The sequence below is a fragment of the Microcaecilia unicolor genome, chromosome 9 (assembly GCF_901765095.1).
Source record: "Microcaecilia unicolor chromosome 9, aMicUni1.1, whole genome shotgun sequence".
Lineage (NCBI taxonomy): Eukaryota > Metazoa > Chordata > Amphibia > Gymnophiona > Siphonopidae > Microcaecilia > Microcaecilia unicolor.
Window position 1 is genome coordinate 166,305,468 of NC_044039.1, and position 23,956 is coordinate 166,329,423.

At 45.8% G+C, this 23,956-nt stretch overlaps 1 protein-coding gene across 1 annotated transcript in view; it reads left to right on the plus strand.

Annotated features, from left to right (window-relative positions):
- The window catches only part of PSMC6 (proteasome 26S subunit, ATPase 6), a 118,864-nt gene that overhangs the window by 33,951 nt on the left and 60,957 nt on the right, over window positions 1–23,956 (plus strand). Inside the window, exons 4-7 of the mRNA XM_030214737.1 lie at window positions 6,645–6,697; window positions 7,878–7,945; window positions 10,024–10,138; window positions 16,886–16,973. Of these exons, the coding sequence (XP_030070597.1) occupies window positions 6,645–6,697; window positions 7,878–7,945; window positions 10,024–10,138; window positions 16,886–16,973 (324 nt within the window). The remainder of the gene's footprint in view (window positions 1–6,644; window positions 6,698–7,877; window positions 7,946–10,023; window positions 10,139–16,885; window positions 16,974–23,956) is intronic.

A 23,956-nucleotide genomic window follows, 5' to 3' on the forward strand; every position in this document is an offset into this window, starting at 1 on the left:
ATTTCTCGCCCGATTCAGTATCCAGGGAGTGGACACCGCATCTCTCAAGTTTCATCTGATAAAGTAACTGTGTTCTCCAGTAGACCACTGGAGGTTTCGAGTCAGACAGCCAAAACTTCAAAATGGTGGAGATCCCATATAGTGTCGCCAAACACACAAAACGCCTGAACCCCTGGGGTGGCGATCCCGAAAATTTATATTTATAAAACAATAAGAGGGGATCGCAGACCACGGTGCACCCCCACATTTGTTGTAATGTTTGAGTGATCTCACCCCAGAATTCCATTACTAAGGGACACAGCCAAAACATATGACCAATACTGGCCTCCCCTCTACCACACCTGGGACAAGTCCCATCACAAGATTCTATCATACGTGCAGCCCTCTTAGGAGGTATATATGTTCTTAATAAAAATCTGTATAGTCTCTCGCGCTGTATGATCGACACTTGCAACCCATACAGTTTTTTTATAAAGTCCTTGCATATGTCGGTCGTGATTACAGCTTCCAGGTCTGTTGACCAATCTCGGGCCAAGCGCACATAGTCTATTTCAGAGGTGGAATCCTTTAATTGTTGATGATGGAACCTGAGGGGAACTGATAACTGGGCACCCAGTGAGTATGTTTCCTTCAGAATGTCTATTACATCCTCTGTTAGGTCAGTCCACTTCAGGGATGCTATGTAATGTTTCAACTGAAGATGTGCAAAATAATTACCTCCCTGTATCCCAAATTCCTCCACCAGTGTCTGAAGGTTTTTTATTTTCCCCTCTTCATCAACTACATGTGACAAATAAAGGATACCCCGCGCTGCCCATTGTCTGAAGACGCTATTCCCCTGTCCTGGTGGAAAGTCTGGGTTGTTCATAATAGGCAGTAGAGGAGTGGTTTTTGCCGTAAAGTAATGTTTCCTACACACCCACCGCCAAGTGTTTCTAAGGGATTGCAACAGGGGGTGCTTCTGAAACGCTCGTCTAGGTAATCGATTACCTGAGTGTAATAAATAACTGAAATGTATCTCCGGAAAGATAGAAGTCTCGACTTCAGTGACAGAGAACTCTTGGGTACCCCGATACCAATCGTTAATATGACGCATCGCACTGGCAATTGCTAAATTCCGCACGCTCAGGAGTCCTATCCCCCCCTGCTCCCTCGGGGTTGTGATCACTGTCATCGGCAATCTGGGGCGTTTCCCTTTCCACAATAACCTCTGAATCTGCCTATCCAAGGCTTTTTCATCTTTTCCTTTCAAGTACAAGGGTAGCTGCTGAAAAAGGTAGAGCCATTTCGGGGCTATAAGCATATTAAAGAGAGCAATACGCCCCCATAGAGATAATGGTAAGGTTTGCCACAAAGATAATCTGTGTTTCGTACTTTCCATCATTGGACCTACATTAATTCTGTACAGGGAGGACATGTCCCGTGGGATCATTATTCCTAAATACTTTAAAGCCTGGTCTGCCCATTGCAACGGAAAGGTTCCCTGCCACCTCTCGCGAACATCGTCATCCACTGCTAAGGCACAAGACTTCTGCAGGTTTAAAGAGAAGCCCGATATCTCACCATACTCTTTCAGAATCTCTAGGGCTCTTTGCAGTGAGGGCCGGGGGTCACGCAAAACCAAAAGGATATCATCTGCATACGCTAAGGTTTTGACCTCCGCCCCTCTCAACTGTACTCCTATAATCTCCCCAGATCCATTTAAGAGCCGTATCAGGGGTTCCAATGATAGATCAAATAGGAACGGGGACAAAGGACACCCCTGCCTCGTTCCTCGCTTGACGGGGAACCACTCCGATCTATTTCCATTTGCTATGATCTGTGCCCCCAATCCTGCATAAAGCGCCCTAATAATTTGCATGGCTTCTCCCGGGAGTCCCACCCATTCCAGTAATTGTAGCAGGTATCCCCAATTGACATGGTCAAATGCCTTAGAGGCGTCAAGGCTCACTAGCACGAGGGGGTCATTGTTGCTTTTACAAGATGCCATGGCAAGGAGGATCTTTCGAATGTGTGAAACCGAGTGGCGCTTGGGTACAAATCCCACTTGTGCAGGGCCTACCAAAGCTGGAATATGTTCTGCCAATCTGTTGGCCAGAATCTTGGCAAGTAGTTTAATATCTACATTGATGAGCGATATTGGGCGGTAGGAATCAGGATCAGTTGCCACTTTCCCAGGCTTTGGTAGCAACGTGACTAGGGCCGTATTTTCATGTTTCGGGAACTCCCCTCTCTCTGTCACTTCCTGAAAATAATCTAGCAAAATCGGAATGAGGTCCAATTGTAATGTTTTATAAAACTCTCCGGAAAAACCGTCAACCCCTGGCGCCGAATTATGTTTCAAACCACCGATAGCCTTCTGTAGTTCTCTTGATTGTATCGGCTGAGCTAATTGCTCCTGAGCTTCTGGTGTTAACTTTGGCATCTCTGCCCTATGTATGAGTGCCTCTACTACTTGTTGTGGGGGCGGACCCGTTGAATTATATAGGTCCTGAAAATGTGCCTGTACAATTTGCAAAATGTCAGTTCTATTCCTAAGCTCACCCTCTTTATTCCTCAAGGCCGTAATGGTACGGTTCCCGGTCCATGGCCGGACCAATTTTGCCAATATACTCCCTTGCCTATTGCCGTGTTTGTGTAATCTGTACTTTTGATATATTATGCCTCTTTGGGTCTGCTCGTGTATTAGTGAATTTAATGTAGCCTGGAGAGCCTCGTAATTGTCTCTGTTAACTTGAGTCGGGGAATTTAAGTATGTGCGCTTGGCCCCCCCCAGCCGATCTGATAAATTAATAATACTGGCTGCTATTTTCCGTCGTCTCGCTGCTACATATGAGATAACTTCCCCCCTCATCACCGCTTTTGCTGTGCACCAAAACAAAGTCGGGTCAGATTTATGCTGTTGGTTATGTAAAGAAAACTCCTCCCATTTTTGGTGTAAAAATTTCACAAAAGCCTCATCTTTAATTAAGTAATTGGGGAATCTCCATGTCCTAGCTGCCCGACTTCCTGCGTGATCTGTCAACTGAAACCACACTGGGGAGTGGTCTGAAATCAGTTCTTGCTCTATGCCAGCTGCTGTTACATTTGAGAAAAGCGGACCTGATATAAACAAATAATCTAACCGGGCCCAAGTCCCATGAGCCCGAGATCGGTGAGTGTAATCCCTTACCTCAGGATATAGGGACCTCCAAACATCTACCATCCCAATATCCGTGATGAACGATGAAAGGATCCCTCGGTCCCCATAATTCCCAGCCTCGGCCTTCCGACTGCCTGTGCAGTCCATACTTGGGTTCATCAGTGTGTTCATATCCCCAGTGATTATTAGATTCTTATCCCTATAAGGTAACAGGACCCGCAATAGCTCTGAAAAGAAATTTAGGGTGGAGGGGGTGGGTGCATATACAGATAACAGGAATATTTCAGACCCCTGTAGGTTTAGCTTGACTAACAGGTAGCGCCCATTATCATCCCGTATTATAACCTCAGATGTACAGACCAGGTGTTTACGGTATAAGATCGCTACTCCTCCTTTCCTCTTACCGGATGACACATAGTCTACTTGTCCCACCCAGTCTCTCTGTAATTTCTGATGTTCTATGTCAGAGAGCCTTGTCTCTTGTATGCAGGCAATGTCCACTCCCATCCTCTTCAAATGTGTTAGGATCTTCCTCCTTTTTATTGGGGAGGAAATTCCCCCCACATTCCATGTAACTATTTTATAGTTAGAAGAGCCAACACACAAATTGTTCCATCAGTAGAACCTTAGTTATATATAAGACAGTGCCAGGGCCCCAGCCCTTCCCCGGCACCCACTTGCTCTTTTTTACCGTTATCTTAGGGAACCTATCTCTTCCCCACCTGGTTAAGATTTCGCAGCTTATCGCCCCATGTTCATAATTATGGCAGCCCACATTCCCACCCGACCCCCCACCCACCCCAAGCCCTTTTCCTTGTCCCAACGTAACTTGTTCTAAACCTTTGTTGCCTCCCCCTTTATGCCCCTTGTCATAGTTATAAGTGAGTGACTCCAATTTGTCGTCACCAGGGTCACCTTTCTGCAAGGGTCCCTACTCCCCTTTAACCTCCTTACTTACTTCAACTTTCAAAACTCAATATTAAACCGTTTTCCAATTGTTTATACTTAGTAGTCAAGTCTACCAATTATTAGGAACAGTATGTCCCAACAGATAAGTCCAGTTAGTCTCATACCAGATCATAGTTCAAGGAACCTCCTCTTGTTGGCCCAATTCTCTGTTTATGTAATCCATGGCCAATTTCTCAGATGTAAAGGAGCTCCACTTCCCGTCTTTCTGGATTTTAAGAATCGCTGGATATGTCAGGGCAAAACGAATTTTCTTCTCTGCCAGCACCGAGCATGCCGGATGGAACCGTCGTCTCTTTTCTTGCAGGCCTGCAGAGTAGTCCGGGAAAATTAAAATTCGCCCACCGTCGTATTGTAGAGTGTCCCTTTTTGATTTAAATCCTTGCATGATCTCTTCTTTGTGGATATAGTTGTGGATTTTTATGATGACCACACGGGGTTTTTGTTTCTCTGCTTGTAATCTCCCCAGCCTGTGGGCTCTCTCAATGCAAAACCCCCCACTGCTGTCCGATAGAGCAAATTCTTGCTGCAGCCACTTTTCCAGGAGGGGACCCAAACTTTTCTCGGCAATCGATTCGGGGATACCGACCAGCCTCAGGTTTGAGCGTCGTGCTCTATTTTCAAGATCTTCCATTTTCTCTGCTTGCAACCTGAGTTGTTGTTCCATTTCCGCCATTCGCGGCTGGTGAACGTTGCACGTGTCCTCTATAGTCAATACCCTTTGTTCTAGTTCATGGGTTCGTTTGGATAGCTCCGCCACGTTCGCGTCCATCTTCCCCAGCTGATTTGCCAGCGATTGGAATCTCGGTTCCAGGGCCTCCACCACCGCCGTGGTCAACTGAGTAAGTTGCCGTTCTGAAAATTCTTCCCGCCCGCCGTCCGCCATCTTGGGCTCCGCGGGTGAGAGTGGTAACTTTCCCTTCTCCACCTTTACACTTCGTTTGGATGTTCCAGCCGGCATGGGGACCAAGAAATGTTCCATACACGCTCCGAAGTTCAGGGTCTTACTTTAAGTCCGGTTTTGCTGCTGTGTTCAGGTATTTATCATGAAATAAGAGGAGCGGGGACCCGGAGCTCAGCCTCTATGCTGTTACCGCTCCCAGCGCATCACGTGACCCCCTACCGCTCAACTTAAAAAACACCCTATGAACTAACTAACTTCCGCAAACTACTGAAGACCCATCTCTTTAACAAGGCATACCACAAAGATCAACAAATGTGAACTCCTATACATATATCCAGAATTGCCTTACGATATTTGCTTGTTAAACCACCATCATGCTTTATCATTATGATGTTACCCAAGATCATTATTTAATACTAAATGTCTATTTTCTTACATATTTCCACTATTCATGATGTATTGTAAGCCACATTGAGCCTGCAAAGAGGTGGGAAAATGTGGGATACAAATGCAATAAAATAAATAAATATGATCAAAGACCTTTTCTATATTAAAATTTACCAATATGGCATCCCATCCCATCGTCTGTATAGCAGAAATAGTACCCAACAGTTTGCGCACATTGCTCACCACATTGCACCCTTTGACAAACCCGGCCTAGTGAGAAGCAATCAGATGGGGCAAAATACCAGATAATTGGGTAGCCAAAATTTTTGCATAAGCTATCAACACAATACAAGTGAAATATTTATTTTATTTGTTAGAATATATTGATCACCTTTTATGAAAAGGTTCACCCCAAGTGGAGTACAATAGGTATAGCATGACGTAAAACGTATTGTTAACAGCATAACAGTAAATTGAACTTAGAAACAGGAAAATTAAATAATAGGAATAACTAAATGTGTATATTTGACACTATTATAACAGCACAGTAGAACAATCATAAAAAGAAATATGATAAATGCCAGGGTGCAAATGATATAAAAGGGAAGATAGAAGAACATTCATTTAACACAGATATGGTACTTAATGATGTTTGCACAATAAAGCCCTTAATTGATAAAGAACTGGAGCATTTCATATGACATAGATATGATAAACATGGCACATCTTATAGATACACAGTATAAAATTAAAATGAGATAGGTATGATGATCATAGTGTTAGTACAATTCAATGAAACATCTTAATAGGCAGCCGAGAGAGTAGGTGCAGTTATGACGGACAAGATGGGTGGAACAAAGTTGGGATAAATAAATGGGTGGCTACAGTGAAAGTAAATTATACGTACAGTTGAATCTACAAGATTATTTATACAGGCAGATGTATGTGTTTTTTGAAACATTACCCAAGAAAAGCAGACACCTTTTCTGAGGCAGGTGTAATTGTATGTTTGTGCTGGTAGGAGTAGCCGCATGTGTGAATATTTCATAAAATATTCACATAAGTGCCAATCCTGCCTCCAGGAATGCATACACATGTATCATGTAAAAGTAGATGCTGTGGCTTTTCTCATGTCTGCTTTATGCGTGCCTATACATTGCTGTTCTATAGGTCGTCTTGTATAAAATTACTTCCTGTATTTGTAAAGTGAAACAATTTTCTTTTTAATGTTTTTTTTTTTTCTAGTCATTGTAAAAGCAACAAATGGACCAAGATATGTTGTTGGCTGTCGTCGACAGGTAACTGTTCACTAACATATTAAAACAGTGGCTCCAACAGGGAGGGAGGGGGGGAGGGTGGGGGAATGGGAAGTGTAGGTTAAGTTTGGGGGGGGGGGGGGGAAGATAAAGGGTGGGTTGGGGGTTGGGAGAGGGAGGGAGGGATTTTATTACAGGGCTTCTCCATGTTGATATACAAAATTCAAAAATGCTGCATGTTAGTTAGCAAACTGTTGTATAGTTATATCAAGGTTTGATGTATGTTATATGCAGAGCCCTGTAGGACAATGTTTATTCTGCTGCAGTATCAATAAAAATCGTTTAAACATAAAACAGTGGCTCCCAAACTTGGTCCTGGAGGCACCCCAGCCAGTCAGGTTTTCAGGATACCCCCAATGAATATTCATGAGAGAGATTTGCATGCACTGCCTCCACTGCATGCAAATCTACCTCATGAATATTCATTGTGGATATCCTGGAAACCTGACTGGCTGGGATGCCTTCAGGACCAGGTTTGGGAACCACTGTATTAAAACGTTTTCCTTTATGTTGCTTTCCGTTTAATTGTGGTTATGCTCTTCCTTGCTTAGTTTTATTGGAAGCTACACAAGGTACATATAGTGGGTCTTTTACTAAAGTGCGCTAGCATTTTTATCTCGTGCTAAACGCCAAGACGCTCATTATATTCCTGCGGGAGTCTTGGTGTTTAGCGCCAGCTGATTTTTAGCATGAGCTAAAAATGCCAGTGCACCTTAGTAAAAGACCCCCATAATAAATTGTAAACAAAGATGATATGCAATAGATCTATTTACAAAACTTATAGCCCACGTTTTCTACAGATCTAAGCAGAGTACAAATAACAAAACCACTAAATTGTAAAACACAGTTTCATGTAAATTAACATATCATCTGACTGCCTCTGCGTAAAAGGACTATAATTTGTTTTTGTGAGCTATCTGTATACAGAAAGGAAAAATTGTTTTCAAACCACGGTGGCATGAGTGGTTTCTATTACACCTGTGAATATTGGTTTAATCATGTCTTGATAAAAAAAATATGACTGTGCTGCAGCCATAAAATCTAGGATTGCCAATTGTACTTGCTCATTATGCCAAAAAAGCTTTTTGCAGGAAGATTTTAATTTTGACAAAAGCCTTGCTTGTCTCTGTTCTTATTCTCTTTTAAAATCTTCTATTTTTAGCTTGATAAAAGTAAACTGAAACCTGGGACTAGAGTTGCTCTGGATATGACAACTCTTACTATCATGAGGTGGGTATTTATCACAGTGTGGTTTAATTTCTGTTCTTTGTCAGGGCACTAAGGGACCCTTTTACCAGACTGCGGTAAAATGTGGCCTTAGCGTGTCCTTAAGCATGTCAAGGACGCTAAGGCCATTTTTACCACCAGGGTAAAATGGCCAATTTTGCTATATTCCGCATTGATGGCCATGCACCAGTTTTCCCATTAGCACATGAGCCCTACCACCACCTGTTTTGTAGGCAGTAGGGGCTCATGCGCTAAACCTGTGCTAATCAGGTTTAGCGAGTGGAGGAGTGGCCTAGTGGAATCAAATGCATTTATTTGGAATAATACCTAATGCATATCCTGATATGCATTAGGATTCCTAATGCATATCAGTTCAGTTGGAAGTAGTAGAAAAGTGGAACTAGATTTTTGGAATAACTGTTCTCATCTCAGTACCAGTGTATATGATATACTTATATACACTTTTGATAGTTTGTACCCCTGACGCAGCCTGAGGGCGAAACGTGACCACGTCGGGTATTATTCCAAATAAATGCATTTGATTCCACTGCTTTGTTGTTTTTTATCTTAAGGCTTATATTAAATTAGAGCTCACCTGTGTTCAGTATTAGTAGTTAAACAAATTGAATACCCATGGATGGAGTATATGTTGTATGAAGTGAATCTAAAGAAGAGGTCTAAATATGCTGAATCATGAAGCCACCAAAGAACATTGGAATAAAGTTATTAAAACCACAAATTGAGGGAAGGCTAAAAAAACATTTCAGTGTGAGTACCCCGTGGACCAGTGTCAGGCTTATTCTAAAGTAGAAACAGGCACCACTAAGATAATTTGGCCATTCCTTTTAAAGTCGGTATCCATGGATTAAGGAAACTGGTTCATGCTGCACAGAATGTGCTTGAATGGTTTAGCTCTTCAGTTTGGTGTTACTTTCTAGTTCTTGAATTAGTGATAAAAATCAAACATAAACGGCGAGTGACCGTACTCACTGCAAATGCGCAGTAGAGACTTCCCTCTCTGTCCCGCCCCCGCGTCAATACGTGATGACGGGGGGGGGGGGGGGCGGGACAGAGAGAGAAACTGCGCCGCCGACGTTGCTACCGCTTCCCCCCCCCCCCCCCACTCGGAGTTGCCGCCGCCACCCCTCCACCCGGCCCGGGCCCTCTCTTCCCTTCTGAACTTACAGATCCATTTGCCAAACGCAGCAACGCACATCAGCTGAGCTGCAGTGAGCCCTTCCTTCTTTGCCTGTGGCCCCGCCCTTCTGTGATGTAACGTCAGCGAGGGCGGGACACACACAGGCAGAGAAGGAAGGGGCAGCTCAGCTGATGTGCGTTGCTGCTTTCGGCGAATGGATCTGTAAGTTCAGAAGTGAAGAGAGGGCCCGGACCAGGTGGAGGGGTGGCGGCGGCGACGACTTCGAGGGTGGGGGAGCGGTGGCGACTTCGTGGGGGGGAGGGGAGCGGTGGTGACCGCGGGGGGAGGAAAACCTCTATACCAGCCCGTTTTTACGGGCTCAACGGCTAGTACAGTAGAAATGGGAGAGAAGATTGTAGTCCATGCTCAGAACTGTAAATCTGAGGTTTCACTGATTAGTATTTAATTTTTCTAATATCCAGGTTTTTACTGTAAGATCTTCAGTATAATTGTCACCATCTGTGATTACAATTGGACAAATATTGTAAAATATTCCCACATTTTTGATGGTTTGCAGTTATGATTGTGATGATCTGTTTTGTTTATTCTATCAATAGAAGATAACAGGCAGCAATTGATCCTGGATTCCCAGAGTTCACTTTTTTTTTTTTTTTGTTAGGAGTTAGATTGGTTTTTGAATATTTTGGCAGTAAGTATATGTTTAAACCATGTAGACCTATCGCTAGAGCTGTCCTGCAGTCCACAGTGCCCTTCTTGGCACTAGTGTAACTAGCTTGAGTGTGGGTTCTCACTATAGGCCTTCCTTGAAAGTTACCACAATTGCTATACTAGATGACTGGCTATTCTGGTTCTCAAGTCTGTTTTGTAAATACTAATCTCTAGATATCTTATTTTTTTATATCTCAAAATAACAATTCTTCAGGTATTTACCAAGGGAAGTGGACCCACTGGTTTACAATATGTCTCATGAGGATCCTGGAAATGTTTCCTATTCTGAGATCGGGGGCCTTTCAGAGCAAATCCGAGAGCTCAGGGAGGTACGGTATCTTTAGTGTCAGAAGAAACCCAGCTATATGTTGGTGCTTTATAAATCACCTTGGGCATTTAAATAGTCTTTTCCAAACAGAATGTTTTTCTTTACTGGGCAACGTATTGAAACGGTATTGTGCCTCTATTTTTGCTTTGTATTTCGAGCTGAACAAGGCTATTGTTATTAAGAAGTGATACCACAACCTTTCTTGGTTGAGGATAGATTGAGGGAAATTGTTGGAAAGAATAATTGGTCTTCTAATGGAGTGGAGGAGTAGCCTAATGGTTACTGCAGTAGTCTGGGGAACCAGGTTTGATTCCCACTACAGCTCCCATGTGACTCTGGGCAAGTCACTTAACCCTGCATTCCTTGTCAGCACTCCAGACCAGTCCAGCTGCTGATGTGTGGGTTATGCACGCCTACCAGCAGATGGAGACTGAACACAATTTCTGAGACCTGTATAATAGCCTTGTGCCAACTCATAGCTATCCAGTATGTTCTCAGTAGGCCTGAAGGGGAAGTAGTTTCTTTGGGTACATATTTTCTTAGGTTGGAGATCTCCTTCCTTAGTTTGGGGGGGGGGAGGGGGAGTGTTTTTTAGCACTGGTATTTTTTTTTTCCTGTCCTCTCTCTGGGACTACTGGTAAGGGGTGTAAAACCGGGTGGCTGGGTCCTTCCCCGTGGAGGAGTGGCCTAGTGGTTAGCGTGGTGGACTTTGGTCCTGGGGAACTGGGTTCGATTCCCACGGCAGGCACAGGCAGCTCCTTGTGACTCTGGGCAAGTCACTTAACCCTCCATTGCCCCAGGTACAAATAAGTACCTGTATATAATATGTAAGCCGCATTGAACCTGCTATGAGTGGGAAAGCGCGGGATACAAATGTAATAAAAATAAAAAGTTACCCCCGACTGCCGGAATGATTTTAGTTCCTCAGCCCCGGTTTCACCAGGTGCCTTGAGAGACATTCCGCGCATTGCAACTTCTGATTGGGGGGGGGGGGGGGGGGGGGAGACATCCTTACATAAGAATAGCCATACTGGGTCAGACCAATGGTCCATCTAGCCCAGTATCATGTTTCCAACAGTGGCCAAGCCAGGTCACAAGTACCTGGCATAAACCCATATTGTGCAACACTCCATGCTACCAATCCCTGGGCAAGCAGTGGCTTCCCCCCATGTCTGTCTCAATAGCAGACTATAGACTCTTCCTCCAGTAACTTGTCCAAACCTTTTTTTTTTTTTAAACCCAGATATGCTAACTGCTGTGACCACATCCTCTAGCAACAAGTTCCAGAGCTTAACTATTCGTTGAGTGAAAAAATATTTCCTCCTGTTTGTTTTAAAAGTGTTTCCATGTAACTTCCTTGAGTGTCCCCTGGTCTTTGATTCACTTCTTCTTGTTCTACACCACTCGAGATTTTATACACCTCAATCATGTCTCCCCTCAGCCATCTCTTTTCCAAGCTGAAGAGCACTAACCTCTTTAGCCTTTCCTCATATGAGAGGAGGTCCATCCCCTTTATCGTTTTGGTCACTGTTCTTTGAACCTTTTCTAATTCCGCTATATTTTTTGAGGTACAGTGACCAGAACTGAATGCAGTACTCAAGGTGAGGTCGCACTATGGAGTGATACAGAGGCATTATAAGTCTTATTTACCATCCCTTTTCTAATAATTCCTAGCATCCTGTTTGCTTTTTTGACCGCCCCCACACACTGGGCAGAAGATTTCAGTGTATTGTTTATGACAACACCTAGATCTTTTTCTTGGATGCTGACTCCCAAGGTGGATCCTAGCATCGGGTAATGATTCTGATTATTCTTCCCAATGTACATCACTTTACATTTGTCCTAATTAAATTTCATCTGTCATTTTGATGCCCAGTCTTCCAATTTCCTAAGGTCTTCCTGCAATTTTTCACAGTCCGCATGTTTTAACAACCTTGATTTAGTTTTGTACATCTGCAAATTTAATCGCCTCACTTATCATTCCAATTTCCAGATAATTTATAAATGTTAAACACCAGTCCCAGTACAGATCCCTGTGGCACTATTTACCCTCCTCCATTGTCCAAGTAACATAGTAGATGATGGCAGATAGAGACCTGTATGGTCCATCCAGTCTGCCCAATGAGATAAACTCATTACATATGGTATGAAGTGATACATGTGTATACTTGATATTGATTTATCCTTGATATTTTTAGGGCATAGACCGTAGAAGTCTACCCGGCACTGGCCTTTTTCTAAAATTTCTAAAGTTGTTGTCAAACCCACTGAATAGCTCCACTCCAGCCCATCCAAATCTATTCAGCCTCGATCAAGGCACAGATAATAGAAGTCTGCCCAGCAACAGCTTTCCTACTTAATCCTCTCCTAAGCTTCTTTGGATCCGATCCTTCTAAACAGGATTCCTTTGTCCCAAGCATTTTTTAATTCCGTTACCATTTTAATTTCTACCATCTCCCGCGGGAGGGCATTCCAAGTCTCTACCACCCTCTCGTTGAAAAAATACTTCCTGACATTATTCCTGAGTCCGACCCCCTTTCAACCTCAATTCACTGGTGAAGCACTTGTTGGAGCATCTGGGCTGAGTGGTCAATTTGGCCAAGAATCACCTGCTTCTGTGACAGTTCCTTGAGTACCTGGGGGTCTGGTTCGACACCCTGGTCCGGGAGGGTGTTTCTTCAATTGGCCAAGTCAGGAAGTTGTAGTCTCAGATTCGACATCTGTCGTTCCAGGCTCCTCAGGCCCGCAAGAACTTGCAGGTGCTGGATTCCTTGTGAGCCTCGCTGGATGTGGTCCAGTTGTCACAGGTACCCATGCAGCCCCTGCAGCAGGCTCTGCTGTCACTATGGTTGTCGCAGCTGAACGTGCAACTGTCGCTCAGGGAAGTGGTGAGGCGCAGTTTGCCCTGGTAGTTGGACTCCAGCAACTTGATTTTGCGGCATAAGCCTGGAGGTGTCGAACTGGATGGTAGTCACTACGGATGCCAGTCTCTCGGGTTAGGGGGCCCATTGCCTCAGTTGTGTGGCACAAGGTCCCTGAACAGCAGAGGAGAGTCGGTAGTCCAACTGATTGGAGACCAGAGCAATCTTTCTTGTTCTGCGGGTCTTCCAGGAGCTGCTGACAGGCCATGCTCTCTGACAATTCCACGGCAGTGGCATACATGAACCATCAGGGAGCACCAGAAGTGCTCAGATAGCGTGAGAGGCTTTGGCACTGATAGCTTGGGCGGAGCTTCATCTTCTAGATCTTTCCACAGCACATGTTGCGGAGTCTGACAACTTTCAGGCAGATTTCTTGAGCCAGCTCACGCTGGGCCCCGCCGAATGGAGTCTAGGTCAAGAGGCCTTCGACGCCATAGTGCGGCCTTCGACGCCATAGTGCAGGCATGAGGCTGCCTAGTGGTTGACCTGATGGCGTCTGTGGGCAATGCCACAGTGCCCCGCTTCATCAGTCATGAGGGACCTTCTCACTGAGGGGTAGATGCATTGGTGCAGCCGTGGCCAACGCAGGGTCTGCTGTACGTGTTCCCTCCTTGGCCACTAACAGGCCGGGTAATTCACTGAATAGAGTGGCATCCCGGGTCGGTGATCTTGATCGCACTGGACTAGTCTTGTTGGCCGTGGTATGGGGATCTGATCTGCCTGGCAGCAGGCCCTCTGCTTCCTCTTTGGGGTGTAGATTGGCTTCTGCTTCAGGGGCTGGTAGTCATGCCGGACCTGTCCATTCTCGCTTACGTCCTGGTTCTTGAGGGGGTGTGCTTGCGGAAGAAAAGATTATCTTTGGTGGTGGATGACGCTATGTTGAAGTCTTGCAGCAGATCTACCTCCCTTGCTTATGTGAGTGTGGAGAATTTTTGAGGCATGGGACCAAGACCGGGGAGGGGGGGGGGGGGGGGTTGCCCTTTTAAAGCTTCGGTAGCAGAGATTTTGGCTTTTCTTCAAGGGGGTCTGGAGAAAAGTTTGGCTTTGTCTTCTCTGAAGGTGCAGGTTGCGGCTTTGGTTTGTTTTCGGGGTCCTGTGGGAGGTAAATCCTTGTCCTCACTGGTGGTGTTGCCTTGATCTCTGCTCCTTTCGAGCCCCTTTTGTCTTCCTCTCTCAAGGATCTGACGTTGCATGATGGCCTTTTTGGTGGTGATTTCATCCGCGTGTAGGATTTCTGAGTTGCAGGGAGCTTTTTCTGCAGGTGTCTAAGGAAAAGGTGGTGTTTTTTTTTTTTGTTTTTTTTTGTTGCCCAAACTGATTTGGAGTTTGCATTTAAATCTGTCTGTGTCACTGCAGGTTCTGGGTGACCCAAAGGGGGATAAGGATCAGATGTCTATTTCACCTGGATGTCTGGCGACTGTTGTTGGCGTACTTGCAGAAGACAGAGACGTTTTGGAAATCCAACCGTTTGCCCTCTTTGGGGGGGGGGGGGCACAGCAAGGGCGCAGCAGCATTCAAAGTATCGGTAGGCTGCTGGCTCAAGGAGGCAATCTCTTCCGTGTTCCTTCTCAAAGGATGCCCTGTTCTTCAGTTGCTTAAAGAACATTCAACTAGGGGGACGGCGGCTTCGTGGGCTGAAAGCTGTTTGATTCTGGCACTAGATATTTGTAGGGTGGCGGTTTGGTCTTGCATGTATTCTTTCATTTCTCATTACAGGATCGATGCCCAGGCAAAATAGGATGGGGTGCTTTCTGCAGGGTTCCACAGTGCCTGGCCATAGCCTGGTTACTACTTTAGTACGTCCTACACATCAGCAGCTGGAGCGGTCCGGAGGGTCGACAAGGAAGGAGAAATTAGGCCTTACCTGCTAATTTTCTTTCCTTTAGGCCCTCCAGACAGTCCAGCACCCACCAGTGCGTTCTGCATTGCTTTCTGGGAGGTAACTTCTGCCTTGATTTCACATCTATTTCAGGGGACTTACTTGGGGTAAGGCTGTACATAGTTTCTTACAACGGTTGCTGTTGTATTTGGTTAAAAGGGGGGGGGAGGGATTTAGCCAAGTTGATGTATGCTTGTGGCTTTTGAGACTTTGGGGAATGGCAAAGTTTCTGTGGGGAGAGAAGACTTTTATTTCTGGGTTTGTTACATACTGGCTAGCTTTGAGGTGGTATAAGGCTATTACACTGGTCTCAGAAATTGTATTTTTAGACTGCATATGCTGTTAAGCAAGTATAACCAATGCGTCAGCAGCTGAACCGGTCTGGAGGGCCTAAAGGAAAGAAAATAGCAGGTAAGGCCTTATTTCTCCTTGCCTCAGGTACAAACTAAGTACCTGTTTGTAACATGTAAACTGCTTTGATTATAACCACAGAAAGGCAGTATATCAAGTCCTCTCTCCTTTCTTTTCCCTTCTAGATTAGTATAATAAGTAGCATTTTATTAATGGACCCTTTTTTAGTACAGCTTAGTGCATGCTAACGAACAGCATGCTCTATGTGCCATGTAGCCTATAGGTATAATATAGAATACACAGCATTTTGCGCACACTAATGTCCATTAGCACATGCTGAGCTTTAGTAAAAGGGCCCCTAAGATATTTGAACATTACAATTTAAAATGAAATCAAGCGAGAACATATATTTAAAAAAAAAAAAAAGAATTGCTTTTAAAAATGTGAAGTCTACATATCTGAAAGAGGGAAAAACAAGAAGAAGAAAATTGTAAAAGTAGAAAGAAAATTCAGGGACATATTAACTTGCATGCATAGGGAGCTTAACCTATATTTTCTGGTAATTGTCTATTTTTTTTTTTATTTATAGTTTTAAACATTTACATTTATAAGATTCACTTATAAACAGAAAAATGGCAGGTAATACTTTGTTCTAAAATACAAAGAAAATTCAAACGTAAAACGCTAAGAGGAAAATAATGGCAGCCTTCTTAGACCACAATCAGAGAATTATGGGGTTGAGTTCGTAAGAGGAGATTGTATAAGAAAAATAAAGAAAAGATACAAAAAACGGAATCCTAAGATTACATTTCTAGCATACGGCCTGGCCTATCACCCGAATATTCTAATATTTTCTCCGACAATTTTATTAATATACAGTCTATTTAGTGATGATCTTAGCATCAATAAAGATCCGTAATTGAGCTGGATCAAAAAATATATATTTGTTACCCTGAAATTTCACACAACATTTACAAGGATACGTCAGCAAAAATGAGGCTCCCATGGTAATTGTCTAATTTTGTGGAGAGAAGAAAAGTCTACTTGAAAACATATCTAAGAGGAAAATTTGATATTTTCTGAATGCATTTTCAGATTTGCTTAAACTCTCTTTAATGCTTTGCCTATGGTTTAATGTATATAATTCCAATTAGAAAAAAATATGCCTGAACAGTACAAATCTATGTTTTGTATATGTGGTAGTATTTCTCTGAAGCAGCAATCAGCGAAATGGGGGTCTTATCTACATTTTTGAATGTAAATTTGAAGCTCTAAGCATTGGAGCTTTAAAAACCAATTTGGAGTTTAAAGATCGGTGATTATGAACTAAGAGCATTACAGCAAAAGCTGGAGTTAAGTGCCTTTTATATCATTTAGGCAATTTTATTTATTTGCACTTAAGTTTGACCCTATCTTTTTTGTTTCTGTCTGTTAATGTATCTTATGCAGAGGTTGTGAAAAGAATGGGGAAGGCAGTGTAGTTGCTCGTCTCAATTTTGAAACCAATCAGTTTGAGAATTTTAAAGTTAGAATAAGTAATTTCTATTTTTTTCTGTTGTCACCAATGTACAGGACCAATTAGTTTCTTTCTTTGCAGGTTATCGAACTTCCTCTTACAAATCCAGAGTTGTTCCAGCGTGTGGGAATTATACCTCCAAAAGGCTGCCTTCTCTATGGCCCTCCAGGTAGGTTTCTGTCCTTGGTTAAAATGTTGCTTTTGTTTGAGATAAATGAGTAGAAGCTTTTGGGAGCGCCAGGATAGAGTATTGGACACCCCTGTCTTTGTGCGCCCACTAGGGATGGAGAAAGTACATGCATATAATATACAGAAACCACTTAGTTTGTACTTCAGAAAGGTGGTATATGAAATCCATGACCTTTGAATTATCTCCCAAACTACGAGTGGTCTTGAAGAATGTTGAGGAAATCTGATTTCCTGCTTACAATATTTCTAAGATACTTTGTAGATCATACGATGCATTTCACCCGAGAGCACCTACAAGTAGAAAAGACCCTTTTTATAGAGGGAGACTTATTTCCAGACTGTATAGTATTATCATGGATATCTGGGCTACTTATCCATTTGTGAACCAGGAGCAGTGGCAAACAGTCCTGGGAGGGCAACAGATTTAGGAATATACTTCTAAAAGTACATATTTTGCTAAACTTAGTTGCTGTGCAAACAAAAATTTTACATAGAGCTCATTTCCCGCTCTTCCAGAGGGGGTTCTGGTGCGAATGGGGAGCGTGGACTGTACATTTTTAAATCTCTCAAGTCCTTCCTGTAACTTTCCTGTATGAATGGAGTTCCCCCCCCCCCCCTTATATCTTTCAACTTAGCTATTGTAAACTGCTCAGATGGAACCCAATGGGCAGTATAACAGATAACAAATAAACTTGGAAATACAAAAATCTCCTTGCTCTGTTGGAGAGGCTGTGGGCTTCTTTTTTTTCTTTTTCTTTTTTTTTTTGGAAGAAAATTCAGGGGCTTATCACCATAATTATAGGAACACCTCTCCAATGTGCCACTTATGTGTAGGTTAAGGAGGGGTCTATACATCCATCTGAAAACACCTTTAAGCTTACCGAACAACTGCTGATAGCTGAAAACACATTTTTGGACTAAGAGAATACCTTATTGGACTACTTTATTTTTTATAATTTTTGTTTATTTAATACAGTATTTTTACAGGATGGTGTGGCGAAACAGGGAACTTTCATACTTGTGATTTATAATGTTGCCTTATGACACTTTTTCCCTTTCATGGTATTTTCCCTATTTGGCCAGCATGTGGTATCTGTCCTCGGCGCTATAGCTGTAGCAGAGGTTTGTTTTCCTTATAGCTTACCTTCCCTAAAGAAAAGGGGAAAACCCTTGAGGGGAAGAGTACTCTGCAGTGCTGTTGGTTAAACACCCTTAGGGCTAATGCTGTATACCCTGATTAGCACTGTAGCCCAAGATCTAGCCCAGAAGGTGCTGTAATTCTCTAGTCTCAGTGGGAGCATGGAGAGGGTAGATCTCTTGTCACGGAACACCTATCACCCACCTGGGGTCATCCCGGCACCCACTTTAGAGGGTCTATCCCCAACACAGCTCAGGTCTGCCTGCACCTGCTGCTTGTGCTTTACACTTGCAACCTTCTCCCACTGACTGGGTCCTAACCGCCTCTGGGCAAATCTGTTCTCAGAATATTCCCCAGTGATTTCTAGGATACTGGGGGTCGCACTCCCAGTGGTCCCACAGTTCCTAGAAAGCACTCGCAGACCCAACACACAAAGCATCAGGATTCTTAATCAGTCCAGGACATCAGAGCCAATAAATAATTGTTTATTCTCATAAAAATATTGAACAGTGAACTATAAAAACAGATGGAAAATAACTGGCAAATAACGGGTAACTGAATAAGAATCAATTATAAAACTATCTAAACATTTTGTCACTACCTGGGTAGTGCCCTCCCTGTCCATTATTTCCAAACGGAATTTAAGCTTCTGGGCCAATCAGAGCCCAGAACAACATTTTTAAAAAGTAGCTGACCACATCACTTTAGGTTACTTCCTCTCTGTGTTAAACTAAAGAAGAAATAGTCATTTCTCTGTAACAGCTTTACATGTAAAACATGCACCACCTGCTGGCCAAACTAGAGAAATACACTTAATGAAATACTATAATTCACATGCTGGAAAACCCACTATTTTGCCACACCTCTGCAGTGAGACGCTGTTCAAATCCTGTGAGCAGTTACTTTTCTTGATCTCCCCAGGTATTATTTAGGTAGTAATAAAATGTTGTTAGCTTTAATACTGAATCCTTGCTATTTTACCTGTTACTGTTAGCTGTTTAAAACTTTTTCTATTCACTGTTCTATTTTTGTATTATAATAAACTTACTAGTTTATTAGCACTGTTGTCCTGGGCTAAGAATCCTGGCAATTTGTGTTCTCAGTCTGGGAGTGTGTTCTGGGAACTGTGGGACCCCCTGGGATTGTGGTCCCAGTGTCCCTAGAAACCACCGGGGAAATAATTTGCGGGTGGGAGACTCGCCCAGAGGCAAGCAGGACCCAGCAGGGATGCTAGGGGTAGCACTCTGGTGTTAACGTGACAGATGGAAAAGTAGGAAGAGTAAGCTAAGTATCGCATTTCTTTTTTTTTTTTTTTTAATCGTTTATTTATAATTTTTCATTCCATATCATCAAGCTGATCAATCCATAGACTGGTGGGTTGTGTCCATCTACCAGCAGGTGGAGATAGAGAGCAAACTTTTGCCTCCCTATATGTGGTCATGTGCTGCCGGAAACTCCCCAGTATGTTCTCTATCTCAGCAGGTGGTGGTCACACACAGCAGCAGCTCTGGCTAGGCCTCCAAGCCTAATCCTTAGGTTTTGTTGAGGCCTGGGGTTGAGGGCTCTTTTGAGCAAGTGCAAACCTGGTGGTGCCAGGTCCCTCCTTTTCTCCCCCCTCCCGCTGGCTCCGTTTAAAAAAAAAAAAAAAAATTTTTAAACGTCTTTAAAGGCGTTTAATTCGACGTTTCTTTAAACGTTCATTGCAGCTACTCACTGGGACACCAGTTCGTTACAGCTCGGAGCGGCAAGCAGGTAATTTTACCTTTTTATAGCGGGCAGGGGGTTCCCCGATTCTTCTCCTCGTGGCATATGGCGTCGGAGGGCGAGGGCGCAAAGGGTCGCTCCCCGGATCGCTGGAGCGCTTCTAGAGGGGATGCGGGGGTTTTACAACCTGATTCGCCCTTGAGGGTGACAGTTTAGTGACCGATGAATGTCCCGGTCGTTCCTCTGGCGTGGCGGTTTTTTCCCGCCATAAACGCCCATCCCCCGCTCCTCGCCTCCGCCATCTTGGCCGGCCACGCGGCTCGGACGGCTTCTTCGTGGGCCGCCCTTGAGGTTGGAGACATTAATGCCATGAACGCCTTTAATTTGGGCGACGGCACAAGCGGCTAAAGTTAAGCGCCGTTCTTCCCGCGCGGCTCCTTCGCGGAGTTTCGCGCCGGACGCCATTTTGGATGCGCAGCATGTCTCTCCCCCGCTATTGCAAGCGCCGGTTGAGAGTGCGTCTAGGGCTGTTGCCCAGGCTGCGGAAGTGCACAGTCTGGGGGGTTTCTCCCCCGAGTTTGTTTTGCTGCTGCATCAGGCTTTCCTCATGCAAAACGCTGCCCCTGCTCCCTCTTCTGATAAAGAGGTTGAGGTTCCCAGAGGTAAACGCCCTCGGGTTGATTTCCAGGCCTTAGAGGACTTTGTCTCCTCCAATGTAGATGAGGGCAGCGTGTCTGAGGTCTCCCAACGGTCCTTTGCGGATTCCTTGGAGGAGATAGATCCCCTGCTCGGATGGAGCGGATGACCCCTCTGCAGCGCGGCTTTTTAGCCCAGAGGATTTGCCCAACCTGTTTTTACAGGCCATGGACACTTTGAAGATTTCCTCTCCGGAGGACGTCTCTCCCTCAGCCCCTGTTGGCTCTGCCATTATGCTGGGGACGAAGCGCCCGCCTAGATCCTTCCACGTGCATGATGCCATGCACACCTTAATTGCGGCTCAATGGGATGTCCCGGAAACGAGCCTTAAAGTGGCTAGGGCTATGTCCCGCCTCTATCCTTTGGCTGTGAGTGAACGTGAGGCCTATCTGTGGCCTACCGTGGATTCTTTAATCACTGCGGTGACTAAGAAAACGGCGTTGCCGGTGGAAGGTGGCACGGCCCTAAAGGACGCCCAAGACAGAAGATTGGAGGCGGCCTTAAGGTCGTCCTTTGAGGCAGCTGCTTTAAGTTTGCAGGCCTCAGTTTGCGGCTCCTATGTGGCCAGGGCGTGCCTGACTATGGTGCAGCGGGCTTCCCCCTCGGATCTTTCCTTGAGGGCTGATTGGCCGGCCCTGGAATCGGGCTTAGCCTATTTGGCAGACTTGCTGTATGATGTCTTGAGAGCCTCAGCTAAAGGCATGGCTCAGACAGTCTCTGCGCGGCGGTGGCTTTGGCTGAAACATTGGTATGCTGACCACGCCTCTAAATCCCGCCTGGCTAGATTGCCTTTTAAAGGCAAGCTGCTCTTTGGGGTCGAGCTGGACAAAATCGTGACCGATCTCGGCACGTCTAAGGGCAAGAAATTACCAGAGGTCAGGGCTCGGGCTAGTACTCGTCCCGGTACCTCCAGAGGACGGTTGCTGGAAGCCCGTCGGTACCGCCCGGGCAAGTCGGGTTCCTCTGCCCCCTCTTCCTTCAAGAGGAATTTCTCCCCCAAGCAGCATTCCTTTCGCAGAGACCGCCGTCCCGGAGGTGCTCCCTCCGGTCCTCCCCCAGGGTCTCGTACCCAATGACGGGGCCTTGGTCCACGCCCCAGTGCAGATTGGAGGACGGCTGTCCTCGTTTCTGGGCGAGTGGACCACTATAACTTCAGACGCGTGGGTGCTGGAAGTCATCAGAGACGGCTACAAGCTAGAGTTCTGCCAACCCTTAAGAGACGGGTTTGTACTCTCTCCCTGCAAGTCTCCGGTCAAGCTGTGGCAGTGCAGCAGACCTTGGACAACCTGATCCGCCTGGGTGCGGTCGTTCCGGTGCCAAAAAATCAGATTGGCAAGGGACGTTACTCCATTTACTTTGTGGTTCCAAAGAAAGGAGGTTCTGTCCGGCCTATCCTCGACCTCAAAGGGGTCAATCGGGCCTGGAAAGTGAGGCACTTTCGCATGGAGACTCTCCGCTCTGTTATAGCGGCAGTGAAGGCAGGAGAGTTCTTGGCTTCCTTGGACATCAAGGAAGCGTACCTGCATATTCCCATCTGGCCTCCTCTCCAACGCTTTCTGCGTTTTACAGTCCTGAGACGACACTTCCAGTTCAGAGCCCTCCCTTTCGGGTTGGCTACTGCTCCGCGGACCTTTTCCAAAGTAATGGGGGTCATAGCGGCCTTCCTGCTAAAGGAAGGAGTACAAGTCCATCCTTATCTGGACGACTGGTTGATCCGAGCCCCCTCTTATGCAGAGTGCGGCAAAGCTATGGACCGGGTAGTTGCTCTTGTGAGCTCCCTGGGATGGATCATCAACTGGAAGAAGAGCCAGCTGCGCCCGACTCAGTCCCTGGAGTATCTGGGAGTTCGATTCGACACCCAGTGGGCAGAGTGTTCCTGCCAGACAATCGGATTGTCAAGCTTCAGGCTCAGGTGGACTAGTTCCTAGTAGCCTCTCCTATTCGGGCTTGGGACTACGTGCAGCTGTTGGGCTCTATGACGGCCACGATGGAAGTGGTGCCCTGGGCCAGGGCTCATATGAGACCACTACAGCTATCTCTGCTGCTGCGCTGGACTCCGATGTCGGAGGATTATGCTGTGCGCCTTCCCGTGGACCCAGCAGTGCGCAAGGCGCTGAGCTGGTGGACGCAGACAGACAAGTTGTCTGCAGGATTGCCTCTGGTGACCCCGGAGTGGATTGTCGTCACGACAGACGCCTCTTTGATGGGCTGGGGAGCCCACTGCTTGGGAAGGACAGCACAGGGGCTCTAGTCTCCTGCAGAGGCAAGTGGTCTATCAACCTCCTGGAACTCAGAGCCATTCGGTTGGTGTTATTGGAGTTCATCCCGGTACTGGTGTTGTAGCCTGTACGGGTCCTGTCGGACAATGCCACGGCTGTGGCCTATATCAACCGCCAGGGAGGTACCAAGAGCGCCCCTCTAGCCAAGGAGGCTATGAGTCTTTGCCAGTGGGCGGAAGCGAACCTGGAGCAGCTTTCAGCGGCCCACATTGCCGGAGTCATGAATGTCAAGGCGGACTTTCTCAGTCGCCATACCTTGGAGCCCGGAGAGTGGCAACTATCTGCTCAGGCGTTCTTGGACATCACGAAGCGCTGGGGCCAGCCGAGCCTAGATCTGATGGCGTCATCGGCCAATTGCCAAGTGCCGCGCTTTTTCAGCAGAGGACGGGACCCTCGATCCCTGGGAGTAGATGCTCTTCTCCAACAGTGGCCGACACAAGAGCTCCTCTATGTGTTCCCGCCCTGGCCCATGTTGGGCAGGGTGCTAGACCGGGTGGCAAAGCATCCCGGCAGGGTAATCCTGGTGGGTCCGGATTGGCCCAGACGTCCCTGGTATGCGGACTTGATCAGGCTCTCAGTCGACGATCCTCTGCGGCTGTCAGTGGAGCAGGGCCTGTTACATCAGGGTCCCGTGGGTGATGGAGGATCCCTCTCCCTTTGGTCTTACGGCCTGGCTATTGAGCGGCAGCGTCTGAGGAAGAAGGGCTTCTCAGACAAGGTCATCGCCACTATGCTGAGAGCGAGGAAGCGCTCTACTTCTACTGCTTACGCCAGGGTTTGGCGTATCTTTGCAGCATGGTGTGAAGCAGGCTCACTTTCTCCCTTCACTGCTCCAATTTCTTCAGTGTTGGCGTTCCTGCAAGAAGGTCTGGAGAAAGGCCTGTCGCTCAGTTCCCTTAAAGTCCAGGTAGCGGCTCTGGCTTGCTTCAGGGGCCGCCTGAAGGGTGCTTCCCTGGCTTCGCAGCCAGATGTGGTGCGCTTTCTCAAGGGAGTTAATCACCTGCGCCCTCCTCTGCACTCAGTGGTGCCTGCGTGGAATCTCAACCTGGTGCTAAGAGCATTGCAGAAGCCGCCTTTTGAACCCTTGTCGAGGGCATCTCTGAAAGACCTGACGTTGAAAGCAGTCTTTTTGGTGGCTATCACTTC